Below are 15,247 nucleotides of genomic sequence, written 5' to 3' on the forward strand. Positions count from 1 at the left end.
AAATTCATGAACTTTACTGCATAGATTTACTGCAGTGAGCTGTTGAGAAGTTTCCCTGGCTTTGTCCTGGACAAGGCTGTGAAAGCTAGTGAGTTCCAGATAGATGAGACATTGCTGCACCATTTCTTAAATCCTACAAGGGTACATAATTTGTCATCTGCTACCAGGAAAACCTCTATTAAATGTGTTAAGTATTATTAAAACAAAACTGCTTAATGTTATTAAGAATAATGTAAGGGCTAGATGGATTACATTAAATAACAACCAATGATGATAAAAATAATAGCTAACTTTTATTGAGTGCTTAATATGTGCTACAGTATTCTAACATACATTGTTGACATATAAGTAGTTGACATATATTAATCCACTTAAATAAATGTAAATGAATAATTTAAAACTAAGGAAAGCTGTTTAGAAGCATTTGGTCCAATCACAAAAATTATAGGTACAAAACTTTTTTGCAACAAATAATGTGTATCTTTTAAAAGTAAAATCTAAACTATTCACTTTGACTAGCTTGATATAATCTAAATATGGTATAGAAATCCCTGCTGAGTCATGAGGATCAAGTAATTCATTTAGTGTTTATTAGGTTCCTATTTAATAATCAGAGCTACCTAAAGTGAAAATAATTTGACTGCAATTTTCAGTTATCTTTTTAAAAAAATAATAAAGAGGTCAACTTGTGGAGCCTTAAATTGACCTACCTGAAAAGGTTGTTTGTTATTGTAGGTCTTAAGCTCCTGATTCCCCCGACATGCTTCTTTTTAAAATCGATCCTTGCAGAAGCGAGAAATAAATAAAAAAAAGCTTGTGACTTGTATGTCCTTTGCAAAGCATGTGTGTTTATTTTCAGGGCCTATAGGATTTTCTTCCCCCCTCGCAGCTGCAAGAATCTATTTCAAGTCATATCGGGTAACAAGGAGCTTATAGCCTACCATAGTAAACAATTATAATAGGTCAGTTATGAGGCTTATGTAGTGTTAAAAAAACCTGGCTAATGTTTTGTATTTAAATCTGTTAAAATGCAACCATTATTGGTCACTTCTTTTTTTTTTTGAGACGGAGTCTTGCTCTGTCGCCCAGGCTGGAGTGCAGTGGCGCGATCTCAGCTCACGGCAAGCTCCGCCTCTCAGGGTCACGGCCATTCTCCTGCCTCAGCCTCCGGAGTCGCTGGGACTACAGGCACCCGCCACCAGGCCCGGCTAATTTTTTGTATTTTTAGTAGAGACAGGGTTGGTCACTTCTAAACATGTATTTGCTCACCTGCTTGGTGTTAATCGGGACTCAAAACTGTTGGCCTTCATGGTGATGGTATCAGTAAATAGCACATCTTTTGCTGGAGATGCCAAAGCTTCAGAGTGAGATAAGGATGGATGCATTCTTTGTTGCTGTAGTCTTTTCAGTGTAGCATAGCCAAAAGCATCTCTAGAACTTGTGTAACTAAAGTTACAATCTGCTAGACTTTTAATTGTAGCAATAGAGGGTGCCTTAAGGGACTGTGCTCTTCTAGGAAGCGTATGAGAAGAACCTGGAGGCACCAGGGACACCGAATTTGATTTGGAGAGAGACAGATGGTTAGACTGTGGCGTCAAATAGTGGCTTGTCTTAACAGTTTTAGTACTTACCACAGTACTCATGCTTCCACAGTCTGTGTCCATAGTTGTAGCATCTACACCTACTGTCTCTCGTGAAGGACTTGAGCTCATTGAACTTATGCCACTTGTTGTAGTGTCTGTATTAAAACTTTGGCTACGCATCTTCATATGTGAGCTTGTTGAACTTTCTACTACTAACCTCTCTCGGCTTGTATTTTCTCTGTGATTCTCTGCACCAAAGTTCTTGGTGAATTTTAAGTCATTTTCTCCAATGCTTGGTGTACTACCAGTGTCTTCAATGTGCTTATTCCCCATAAATGAAGTCTCTAATTGTAATGTTTTCTGTGCAGTGGATGTGGGTGTAAAATCATCACTATGATTAAAATCAACGCTGGGCTCCGTAAGTGTTCTGATTCGCCTGTTGCTTGTCTTACTTTCAGATGACAGTTTTCCTCCTTTTGGATCACTGCTACTACGATGTTTTTTGTTAGGCAAAGTAAGTGAATTTAAGATACGATTCTTCACAAGTTTACTAGAAGCAAAGAAAGGGAACGAATTTTTATCCTTTATGGGTCCAGATCGGTCATAATATGCTGGCTCTGTATCTTCGTTGATATCAAGGAAAAATGTACTAGTAGAGCTGCTGCCAAACCGGTCATCCTCCAATATGAACATACCTATGATTGAAGGATCAATTAATAAAAACACATAAAAAATAACAAATTCATGGTAACTACTAGTGACATCACATTTCAGGAAATATTTTTTTAGTCATCTAGAGGAAAAAATTTAAAAATAAAGGGTTAAACCATTCAGCTACATGAAAATATCCTTCTTGAAACCCAGAGTTTGGACTTGAATAAAAGTAAAATTATGTAATTTATGAGAATATTCATGATGAAATTAAAGGGAAAAAGGGGACTTGACCAAGGATGCTTACTCAGTTACTACAGATTCCTGGTAGTTCATCTTTAAATTACTATAGGCAGGAGAAATTCATCTTGTAAGAAATGAATTCCCAATCTTAAAATATACTTACAGAGAACCAAGTGATAACATTTTAAATTCATGTTTAAATTATGTTTATTTCCCATTTTACCTTAGATACTAAGAAACTCATTAAATTTAGTGCCCAACTCTACTAGAAGATGCAACCCAAGTGAGTGCCTAATGACATCTAATAGGATTTTTCTTTTATTTTTAACTTCTCTGTTGAATAATTATAAACTCTTTCAAATATATTTTGAAAGAAAGTAAAAGAAAATCCTAAGTGAACTTGCATACTGCATTGCCATTTCTATATTTTGTCAATTGTAAGATGCACACTTTTCACATTTAATCTCTTCTATTTTTACACAGAATCTGATTCTAAAGTCAGAACGCATCTTGCAATAGTAGTATATCCTAGTTTAACAGGCAGCACTTTTTCTTCTTCTTTTGTGGTACATAAAATATTGGTACATTTCATAATTCATGGCATCTCAGATTTGGTGAAATACACAGTCTGATAAATCTGACACTATCTTCTTAAAAGGAAGAACCATGCCTTAAATTTTGTACACCTAACACCACTTAGCACAGGACTTAAAACCACAAATCATTTTATGTATAACTATTTTTGCTACTCTATTAACAATTTCACTATTTTAAAATTTAGTGCTTCTCTCAAAAATGAAGATGTGAATGTAATATCTGTTAAAAATATATTCTGGCTCAACAATCTCGGTATCTGAAAAATGAGTAAAAAGATTAAATAAAGAAGGTAGATAAATAAATACTTATTATATTTGTTTCTTTTCTCCCGAAAAAAGGAGGACTGGTTCTTCTGGCACATGGCTTATTACATAACTTTGTAGGAATTCTCAAAAGCTACTAAGAAGGAGAGAGAACAATGTAAGCTGGTGATTATACTCTGTGTTATGAAAAGATATACATTCTCCAAGAGGCTATTATTGCCAAAAAATTATCTTAGACAAAAGCAAATTAGGAATGTAACAAATACATTTAAATTTTAAAATTCAAATATAAATATTAACATTTGCTAACTTTAAATGAACCTGTCAGGATACTCACTCGATGGCACAGATTCACTTTCACTATTATGTCTAGAGCTGGTTGACTCTGAGTTCAAACTTAGAGTGCTTGGAATAGATGAAAGTTCATTACAGAGTTGTTCCACATCATCTGGAACCACTGGCCACAGATGTTTGCGACTATGTCTCACAGCATCCCAGTTGTGACATTTTAGAATATCACAGCCTTGTTTGGTTTTAGCTATGAGCCCAAGTACATATACACAGGTCCTGTATATAAAAGATGCAGTAAAAACAGTTATAATTCCAAGCTGAGATTTCTTAAAGCAATCACAGATTCATTTGCTGTATGTACTTTGAACTTTCTCTAAAACCCACCAAAATGGTTTCGTTTGTGGAAAAAAAAAAAAAACTTATTAAAACTAGTTAGGAATAAACTAGCAGCAATAAAAAACAAGCAAACCTTCCCAATACAGTAATTACAACAAAATAAAAAGAACACAATGCAATATGAGCAAAAAAGATATATATTAGCTTTTCTAGTATAAATCTGGAACAGCTGGGCAACTAGACTACTGGAATATCTGTATAACACTATGCCTTACCTGTTACCTACAAGGTAAACTTCAATATCATAATAAAAATCAAATTATAATAGTAAACAAGGAGTTCGTTTATGTTTAACTTAATACAGTTAATAATCTTGTATCATTAGAACTTTCAGTGGATTAACAGTTATGCACTGCACTTAATCATAAAATACTTTTCCCTAACATCCATTTGTGAATAACAATGTCTACATTAGAAAGATTTCTGAGTTAAATGACCTACCCTCTGATGGAGAGAACTTCACACTGTTTTGCAAGTTTTAGTATATCTGGAATCACGTTTTCTTCCTGTAGCAAATTGAGACCCCAATTTGATGAGCCGATATTTCCCTGAAAGAAAAGAAATCACTTACATCAAATATATTTACAAGAGTAACTCTTTCAAAAGATTTGGAAAGCTACCAAGAAACAAATTTAACCTCATCTCTGAGAGAGAAAAAAATGGAAAAGCCTCCTCAAGTAAAAAACATTAGGCATGAATTAATTCTAGTTGTCTTAGCAACAAAACAAAAGTCACGAAACTAATAGTTCAACCATCTATTCTTCAACATAGAGATAATACTTAAATTGGCAGGAACAATCCAGTCTTGAATATTAATCTAAGAAGAAGTTCCAAAGAAAATAATATTTATCTATTTAGTATAAATGAAAAAAAAAAAACCTGAAAAATCTAAAAATTGCAAAGATCTTACAGAAGTGTTTATTACAAACCAAGGCCCAAAGAGATGCTTTCAGTTTTTTAATTTCTTCCCATTTATCCAAATCTGGTGTACGAACATTACGACAGAGTTCTGTAATAATATTCTGGAGAAATAAAAAAAATAGCATGAGTAATAAAATATTTATGTATTTATTTTCTTATTGCATCATAAAACCTATATAAGGTTTGCTTTTTGTCATTTTTGCATACTTAAAATTCTAAATAATTTTATGTAAAATTTCTTGAGAAGCAGCATTAGGGCAGGGGTTCTGAATTCACATTCTAGAATTATCACTTATTAACTGCATGGCCTTGGGCAAGTTACTTCATCTCCCCACCCTTTGATTTCCTAATATTTAGAAGAGTGATAATAACATTTGCATCATAAGGTTTCAGGATTTAATAAATTATTGCACATACAGTGCTTACCAAAGTACTTGACACTTAGTATTACTAAACAATCATACTTATTCTTTAAAACAGAAAGTAAATTAGTGCTTAGGTTTTATCATACTATGTAAGTAGTAACACTGAGAAAATCATTTAAATTTTTAGTGAAATTTTCAAATGTTAATATGAAAATACCTGTCCTAATAGTTTTCACAGACATAATATAAAAACACACGAAACTAGAGAGTACATTTATGTAAAACTTTGTGCTCCTGAGATGAACACTGATACAAAAAGGAACTAAATTGTTAAATAACTATTATTCTGTCTCATAAACAAATATTCCTGTAACTATTTCTAAAATAAGAGAAAAGTTACATTTATTGAAAACAGTTGCATGACATATTCAGAACCATAAATGCGGTGTACATATTATAACTCAAAGAACTGCTTGCCTATGCTTGTTACATTCCATGAAGTACATGAGAATAAAATGTGCTCACAACCAGCAACTTTCAATTTACTGCTCAACAAGGATAACTTAATCTGTATCAGGTTCAGTTTAACTTCCCAATGAGTGGAAGAAAAACTCAGTTTTTCAGTAAGTTTTTGGAGATCTGAATTTCTCCAATAAACTGTAAGGAAAGAACTCAGACCTTCATTGGACTGCTTACTCTACATAACAAGTTAGTTATTCAAAAGGTCATACACAAGTCAGTTAATGCACTGCAAGGCCATTAATATTTCTCAGGTTAATAAATATAGAATGCCTAAGTCAATTACAAAATAGATGAATTTAAAAGCAATTACACCACTGATATTAAGGCTACTGAGAACTTTTTGCAAAGGTAATATTTTAGCAATGTTAAGATTTTGTTTTTTTACTATTGTAGCTACTTAAAATAAATGAATTATGTTTTTACCTGTACTTCCAACAAATGGCAACCTGTTTTATGGTGTACTAGTTGTCCATAAAGGTGAATAGGCAGGTAGACATGAGGACGCTGTAATCTAGTATAATAAAGACGATTATTATATCTCCTGGATAATTTAAATATGCTAATCAGAACAAAAGAATATTAATAAGTATTTGATAAATAAAATTAGATACAACTCTCCAGCATAAATAAAAATATGAAAGTAAGAAGGAATGAGGATTTCTCAGGTAAAATACAGGCTGAGCATCCCTAATCCAAAATGATTCAAAATCCAAAACATTTTAAGTGCTGACATGACACTGTAAGTGGAAAATTCCACACATTAGTATTTAACGCGAACTATTTCACACACAAAATTACTTACTGCATAAAATTATGTTTAGGCTACGTGTATAAGTTGTACATGAAACAGATTAATTTCATGTTTAGACTTGGGTACCATTCCCAAGATACCTCGTTATATATATGCAAATATTCCAAAATCTGAAAAAATCTGAAATGTGAAACATTTCTGGACTCAAGCATTTTGGATAAGTGATGTTCAACCTGTAACAGTTTATCAGATCTCAAAGTACTGGTAAGAGAATCTAGGGCTAGAGATACATACTGGGGTGCCAGCATGGAGTATATCTGAATGCGTTATCAGTAAGGATATTCAACATGCTATGAATGCCACTGAATTTTTGAGCAATTAACGCTGCACGTTAAGATTCTTCCTATATCATGTAAGAAACAGAATGTACAAAAACTCAGAAATGTTAAAAACAATTTATGATGAACTGGTTTTAAATCTGGTAACTGAGAACTAGCACTGGGTACACACCTTTGGTTACTCCGACGAACATAGTTATCACCATCAACAGGCTTCCGATAAGTAGTAAGTGCTTCATTGAGTTGTTCCTCAATCAAGTCAACATATTTTGAGTTATATTCCTAGAAGATAATATTGTTTTAATTGCACGTAGTATCACAATGACAGTCACTAAATTTAAAATATGTCAGATACTTAGCAAAGGGTAGACAGATCAAGGTATTATGAATGCAAATGTTCTATCATACCCATAAGCTTTCGGCTCAGGTTTCAACGACTACTACATACTAATGACCCCCATATCTGCTATCTTCCTCACAAATCTGAGCTCCAGATCCACATTTTTAAGCCATCACTTGGTCATCGCACAGGCAATGCCAGTTCAACATACTGAAAATTCATTATCCTAATCTTAGCAAACCACTTTTTATAAATGTGATCTCTTAATAGTGATCCATTATATATTCACTCATTAAATTAGAAATCTTATGAGCCAAGTTGGACCTCTTATTTACTGTATTCAATCAGCCCATAAATTCTGTCCATCTTATTTTGAAAATGCCCAGAAAATGTGTCCTTATCTATTCAATCTAACTACCAGTGAAGTTCAGGCACTCATCAATTCTTGTTTCTAAACTCGTGTCAATATTCCTAGACTTTCCCTTCAATGATCAAAATTCCGCCTCTCCACTGCAACCTGTCAGATTACTAAAGTGCAACTCATAACTCCTTAAAAGCTGTTAAGGATTCCCCACTACATATACAATTGAAATCCCTTAGGATGATATAATATGGCTTAAGAGGCCTTTTACAATCTAGCTTTAATTTACCATTCCAGCCTCATCTTGCCACTCCACACTTATCTTAGTTCCAACTACATTGGAATATGACTTTCTTCATAAGTCTATAATGTTCCAATAATCTATACAGCTTTATTCTGCTCCTTCTGTGGATACCCTTCTTGTAATTTATTTGCCTATTTACTCCTCAAGACCATTTCAAGTATCACATCTACTGCGCCTATCCAACATTTCTTTTGATAATCCCTAAAGCTCAATCATTAATCTCTCCTCTGTGTTCCCCCCTTATACCTTGCATATGAGTTTGTTATAGCTCTTAAATACTTTATGCTTACTATTTGTAAGCACTGTACCAATATTCTAAGCAATTTTCTACTGCTATGATTTGTATAATAAATTTTATTATGATGATTTAAATATCTTCTAGGAAACAAACCTATCACACCTTGTCTCAGTTCTATAATTCATCAAATACTAAAAGACTTCATGCCTTAAGTTGTATGCTTCAAAGTTTTAGTCCATTTAGGAGTATCTCTTATGAAATATGGTTCAATACAGACACTATAAAAGAATCTGTAACTATGTTAACAAAAAAGAGAAAATAGGATAAGGATAACTGATCCGAAATGATGAAAAATCTAAAAATCATTTATATTGGTAAAGATCATTCTGACCATGGGTTTCCAAGATGCTTTGATGACTTATACTACTTCAAACAAAATAATGAAGCCGCAGCAATCACCAGCTAAAGAAAAGCTAGAACAGTTGTTTCATATCGTCAAACTACTCCCTTCTTATCAGGTTTCCCTATGACAGCAAGAAGTTCATTCTCAGATTTAGGTAAAGTAGTATCCTAAAATAAAATTTAATTAAATGTTTATATCTCGGTATTTCAATCTCCCTTCATTTAAAAAAATTATTTTAATTTTAGCTTAAAAGAGCACTAGTAAAGTTGTAGGTTATATTAAGGGACCCAAGAATGAAAGCAATGATAAATAGGGCCAACAAATTAGATTATAAAATCAAATGAGTTGAAAGTCAAATTTCAATAGAATGAATGCAGTCAACAGTTCAGAATAAAATAAATAACTGTAGTTTAAAAAAACGTATAACTATAAATACTAGCACTTATGCAGAATTTAGGACTCAACTTGATAACTTGATATGGATGTTTAAATATTTAACCTTATTAATTTCAAAACAGTGATATAAAAAAGCATCCTTCTAAATTCACGAATCAATTTCAGAAGATAAAAACACACAAATTCAACCTTATTCAAATAAGAAGTTACCTTGTGCCACTTTTCCAATTGTTTTGCTACATAACCTCTTTCATTCAGATAGGAAAACCCTTTTGGAATGGAGAGAAATCTGCAAATTAAAACAAGCAATAGTTTTAACATTGAGTCTGGCAAAAAAAGTGTCTTAAGAAGCTAAAATAATTAAAATTTTAAAAAGTATAAGGAGCTAAAAGACTATAGGAACAGTTTCTTCATAAAACTAAAAGGTCAACTATAATTTATTATAACTTCAATTACAAATAAATGTTCACAATCTTTGCAACAACACAAGAACCCAATCACAATAAAGAAAATGTCAGCCAGGCACGGTGGCTCAGGCCTGTAATTCCAGCACTGTGGGAGGCCAAGGTGAGTGGATCACCTGAGGTCAAGAGTTTGAGACCAGCCTGGCCAACATGGTGAAACTCTGTCTCTACTAAAAATACAAGAAATCAGCTGGGTGTGGTGGCGTGAGCCTTTAGTCCCAGTTACTCAGGAGGCTGAGGCAGGAGAATCACTTGAACTTGGGAGGCAGTAAATGTTGCATTGAGCCAAGATTGGACCATTGCACTCTAGCCTGAATAACAAAGTGAGGCTCTGTCTCAAAAAAAAAAAAAAAGGAAAATGTCATGAAAAGTACGAACAGACCAATTAAAAAAACAAAACAAAAAAACCCAAAACAATGAAAAGACAATGTTTCAATATTAAAGGATGTACAAGGTCTAAAATAGGTTTATTTCAGATGTTAAAAGGTAAACTCTTTAGGGTACTTCCTATTTGGATTTGAATTTATCTTTAATATACACTGCCAAAGAACACAACAAAAAAACATAACTGAAAATTTACTTAAAATTTACCTCAGGAGGAGAAGCAAACCCTTGTCTCCAAGGTGGGATAAAGCTGGTTTCATCTGAATGAGAGCATGAAGATTGGCCTAAAAGAGATTATCATTATTTTTAATAATTGCACAAAAATAGAAAATTTTTTAGTTCCAAAATGCCTATTATATACTTTTACAAAACTGTCAAATGAGTATTTCAAAAAAATTTAAGTATTAAATTATAAAAAATGAACATTTACCTTGTCTTCACATGCTTCATCGAGGATATCAAGAGCTTCAGAAGAAATCGTTTTGTTTTTATCATGTAGCTGGGTCACTAACAACTCAATTCCCCAATTATTAAAGAATTCAACATTAGCTCTCAATAATACCCTTAAATGTTTTGTTGCATAGAGCCTGCAGGCCTATAAAGATAAATGAATACATTTAAAAAAAAAAAAAAATCCTTCACCATAAATAACCAATTTGATTTTATTTTGGGAGAGTCCTGCTACTTGAAAAGGGAAGAATGACTGGAATTGGTGGTCTAGCCCTTGATACGAATACTTTTGTGGTTCTTGTAAAATAAAATACTTCCCTTTCTATCTAGCAGCTTCTCTGTGATATAAAAATATGAGTACTATATGGAGTTCCTTGGAGAAACTAAAATTTTAAAGTAAACTCAATTTCCATATCATATTCTTAGAATTTAAAATTAATTTTACTTAGCCCAAAATTCATAAAGTAGCAAATTAATTGTTTATAGAAATAGTTTTACTGGCTATATTATACTTACATCAGTAGCTGCAGTTAAAATTTTGGAAAGGATGACTCTAGCCAATCCATCTCTGCTATAGTCCAAGCTGGAAACAGTAAGTTTTAGCAAGTGATCTTGGTTTTTCAAGGAGCAAAGATTAAGGAGACTTAAAAAAAAATAAGAAGAAAGGTTAAAAGAAATTACTATATTGATGCATTAAACAAATATTTTTTCCAGCTTTACTGAAGTATAAATGACAAATAAAAATTGTATTATTCAAGGTGTACAACTTGATTTGATATACACATACATTGTGAAAATTACCACAATCAATGAACATATCAATCATCACACATAGTTACTATTTTGAATGCTGGAGTGGGAAGAGCATAAAGACAGTTCAATGTATATTTTAAAAATTCCTAATATAAACACGCTTTTTGGAAAGAAAGCATTTAATAACAAGTATCATGTAAAAAAGAATATTAAACCAAAGATAATGCTAATTTAAAACAAAACTTAACCAAACACATGTACACAGACTAAAAAGCATACCATATCTAACTACATTAAAAATAAAGTTTATGTATATATTGCAACAAAATTTAGGAATGCTCACCATTGAAATACACTGCATTTTTCCAGCATTTTAACTCCATGAGGGTGGCAAGAAAGTGTTCCAATAAATAAAAAGTAGTGTTGACTAAGGGTGGTCAATAAACCATTATTTTGAAGACTTCTTTCAGGTTTCATTCCAGAGGAAGCATTGAGCCACTGAACAATATCCTTTACTAGATCTTCTAAGTAACCTTGCCCATCCTAAAAGTAAATACATTGTGATACTGTGAGAAAAGCATTCAAAATCTGTAATTAGAAAATCGACTTCAATCAAGTACAAAAACTTAATAATGATGAAGTTACCAATAGCAGCTATCAATCAGTGAGTACCTGCTGTTTTTTAATCTGCTTCAACACAATGCTGCATGGAGATGATATTATTCTCCATTTTACGGAAGAGTAAACCAGGTCTTCCAGAGGGCAGATAACTTGCCCAGTCTCACAACTAGTGACTAAGTCCGGATTCAACTCTAGGTCTGGGATCATTTCCTATGTTTCCAAATACAGCTTATGCATATTCAGAAATGAAAGCAAAACAGAAGGTGGAAACAGAGGGAGGGGAAGGGAAGTAAATTCAATAGAAAACATTTGCTCTGGAAAATATTCAGAATGCTCACCTCTTCAGATTCAAGAAGAAATTCTGTAAACTGGCAACCTACAACTGTGAGCTGTTTGGCCTTGGCAAAATCCAGATCCAGGTTGGCATATAATTTACTGCTGGGCTTGTAAAAATAAAGTAGTCTTCGTACAAACCTAAAATCAAAACACAAGTAGCAACAAGGTAAGAAATGAAGCAATTATTTTAGAATCTTAACCTTTGCTCATGACATAATAAGGCTTTCAGAATATGTTTTGGGTCTGACCCATTGGGATAAATGGCAAGAGATGTATTAAAAGTGTTTGGTACATGATATGATTTGGCTGTGCCCCCACCCAAATCTCACCTTGAACGGTAGTTCCCATAATCCCCACATGTCATGAAAGGGACCTCATGAGAGGAGATAAGATTATGGGGGCGGTTACCCTCAAGCTGTTCTCGTGACAGTGAGTGAGTTCTCACATCTGATGGTTTCATCAGCAGCTTTTCCCCCTATGCTCTGTACTTCCCTCTCCTGCTGCCATATGAAGAAGGATATGTTTGCTTCCCCTTCTGCTACAATTATGTTTCCTGAGGCCTCCCTAGCCATGTGGAATTGTGAGTCAATTAAATCTCTTTCCTTTATAGAAATTATCCAGTCTCAGGCGTTATTTATAGCAGCATTTCATACCAAAAAAAAAAAAACCCCAAAAACCAAACAAACAAAAAAACCTTCATTTTAAAAAATATCTCTGTGGAGTAAGAATTTTATGGTGAGATGGTTAGAAGAAATAAAGTAGAAGAAAGATGCTGGCCGGATGAATGAAGATTTAATGTAGCTAGAATATAAAACTGGATAAATGAGGATGTCACCTGAACTTAAATTTTCTTCTATTGTATTCATGAAGAACTTTGTCCCATGGCTCAAAAATGTCCTATTGTTAAGATAATTGTAAGATACTACACTATGATATTGTTGGTTTTTTTTTTTGAGACAGAGTCTCGCTCTGTCGCCCAGGCTGGAGTGCAGTGGCGCGATCTCGGCTCACTGCAGCTCCGCCTCGGGTTCCACGCCATTCTGCCTCAGCCTCCCGGTAGCTGGGACTACGAAGCCCTGGCAGCGCCCGGCTAATTTTTTGTATTTTTTTAGTAGAGGCGAGGGAGGTTTCACCGTGGTCTCGATCTCCTGACCTTGTGATCCGCCCGCCTCGGCCTCCCAAAGTGCTGGGATTACAGGCGTGAGCCACCGCGCCCGGCCGGTTTTTCACAATTAGGCAAAAGGTCAAGCACAAAAGTTGCAATTTAGGCCAATGAATTTATAAACATAATTTATGATCTTTTAACATTATATCTTTCAACATTATGTTCTAAGCTTCTATTGAATTTAGTTCAGTTCAATGTAGTGCACTACAATTCAATCCAATAGAGGTGTCCAATCCAGGAGCTGAGAAAACAAAGTTGAGTAAGACATCATCTGTGTTCTCAAGGAATATAAAAAGTTAGTACTATGCTTTTTTATTTCAGTGCAATTTACAAATTATCTATATTTCTTAAAACTTTTATAGGTATTAGGTTACATATCATGAATAGAGAATGCAATCAAATAATAATGTTAATGACATGAATTTCTTGAACATACTAAGGACCTCTTTCTGAGATCAGTAGTAATAGCTGGTTAGTCTAAACTCAGGAGTAAGAACATACGGGTATAATGAAGAACAGCATAGTAGCTTCAAGTGCTCTTCACGCTACAAACATCTGCACGAGTTATGGAAGGTGTGGTTAAGGAGAAAGTAAACAGCAGTTATAATGGATAATTCCAAAGTCAAACAGGAATAAAAGCTGTATATTAAAAATATAAGTCCTTATTATATCATCCTTATATGTTAGGGCTAAGACCCACTACACAGTTGATATTACCCCAATTCGAAAAACTTTTATCTCAACTACTTTATCTATTCCAAAACTAAAAGCAGAATGTAAACAACTAGAAAAAGAATTTGCTAATATGTTTTGGTTATAAAATAAGACTATATTAAAAAATATATGAATGTATCTACTGCAGAGACATTGTTAAAATGTATGTATATGTCTTTAAAATTATTACATATTTTAGCAGGCATTAGGCCTAATATCCATATTTAAGTTCTTTAAATTTAAATGCAAAATAGTTCTTACATACCTGTGTAACTGTTCATCTTTATAGTTTCTTAGATTTACATTTGGCCACTAGAAAAACATAATATGTTATATTACATATGTACTTATCAATTCTCAAACATGTAATTATGTTATAATTAATAATAAAATTAAAGACAAGCCATTGCCATGAAGTATCTTTTCATACCTTAAGAATGGTCCCTATAAGATTCCAATTCCATTCAAGATTCTCTTTATGTTGAAGAACTTGGCTGTCTCTAAGGTTAATTAAAAGAGCTTCCTCTGTATCCTAAAATCATCAGAAAGTAATAAGAAAAATTAAGGCAAACCGTCCTCGTATCAGAAAACTAAGTTCAAATTTGAAAAACTGAAAGGCAGTTTTTCCATTTAAGGATACATCAAGGTTTTTTTTTAACTTTAAAGTTATAAAAACCCATCTCTAAATTATAAAACTCAGAAGCCATCTGAAAATTCATATGCATGAAGAAAAGTGCAAACTCAAATACATGGATACTAAAATCCAATGGTTAAGGAATTAAGATGTTGTGTTTAAGCTGAAAATCATGATTTCATGTCAGCACCTTAAGAACAAATATATCTTTCTGCACTCGGAGATACTGATCCCGTTTCTGGTGTGTTGCAATTGCTTTCTGAATAATGTGGTCTAAATGAAGACTATAAGGCTTAGGTCCTCGTTTCTTCATTTCATGGAAGCGTTTTAAACAGTTCAAGGCTGCACTGGCTCGCCTAATGAGAAAAACAATTCAATGAATACAGTAGCAAGACCAACATAATTTAAAAGATTACCTTGGTAAATTATTAAAGCTTACGTAAGTTCAAGGCTAGAAATTATTATTGATAAAGTAAATTATTTCATCAAATTTGGAGAGACAAAGACAAAAAATAAACAATACTACTGATTTATATAAAGACACACTGATTATTTAGACTCAATTGAACATGTACTTATTATACTTTTCTTCTATGGTGGTAGGTATTTTTTGTATATTGGTTTTAGGAACTCCTACAAGGTCAGAAACCTGGTTTTCTATATTTTCTTATCAAAGTTTTTTTTAAAGCTTTGCTTTTCACATATAAATCCTTAATCCACCTGAAACTTATTTTTGTTTATGATATGAGGTTGAAATAATTTC

At 33.1% G+C, this 15,247-nt stretch overlaps 1 protein-coding gene across 10 annotated transcripts in view; it reads right to left on the reverse strand.

Annotated features, from left to right (window-relative positions):
• The window catches only part of RICTOR (RPTOR independent companion of MTOR complex 2), a 128,943-nt gene that overhangs the window by 11,167 nt on the left and 102,529 nt on the right, over positions 1-15,247 (reverse strand). For 9 of the 10 annotated variants that reach the window (XM_021939311.2, XM_021939315.1, XM_021939316.2 and 6 more), the window contains 16 exons: positions 14,675-14,840; positions 14,281-14,382; positions 14,116-14,162; positions 11,974-12,109; positions 11,358-11,557; positions 10,778-10,904; positions 10,242-10,406; positions 10,019-10,095; positions 9,174-9,252; positions 7,094-7,203; positions 6,256-6,343; positions 4,954-5,046; positions 4,466-4,572; positions 3,675-3,904; positions 1,270-2,278; positions 711-782 (listed from right to left, as the gene is read on the reverse strand). In XM_021939311.2, the coding sequence (XP_021795003.1) occupies positions 711-782; positions 1,270-2,278; positions 3,675-3,904; positions 4,466-4,572; positions 4,954-5,046; positions 6,256-6,343; positions 7,094-7,203; positions 9,174-9,252; positions 10,019-10,095; positions 10,242-10,406; positions 10,778-10,904; positions 11,358-11,557; positions 11,974-12,109; positions 14,116-14,162; positions 14,281-14,382; positions 14,675-14,840 (2,808 nt within the window). The remainder of the gene's footprint in view (positions 1-710; positions 783-1,269; positions 2,279-3,674; positions 3,905-4,465; positions 4,573-4,953; positions 5,047-6,255; positions 6,344-7,093; positions 7,204-9,173; positions 9,253-10,018; positions 10,096-10,241; positions 10,407-10,777; positions 10,905-11,357; positions 11,558-11,973; positions 12,110-14,115; positions 14,163-14,280; positions 14,383-14,674; positions 14,841-15,247) is intronic. The other variant, XM_003899598.5, reaches the window with a different exon arrangement.

The sequence above is a fragment of the Papio anubis genome, chromosome 5 (genome assembly GCF_008728515.1).
Source record: "Papio anubis isolate 15944 chromosome 5, Panubis1.0, whole genome shotgun sequence".
Lineage (NCBI taxonomy): Eukaryota > Metazoa > Chordata > Mammalia > Primates > Cercopithecidae > Papio > Papio anubis.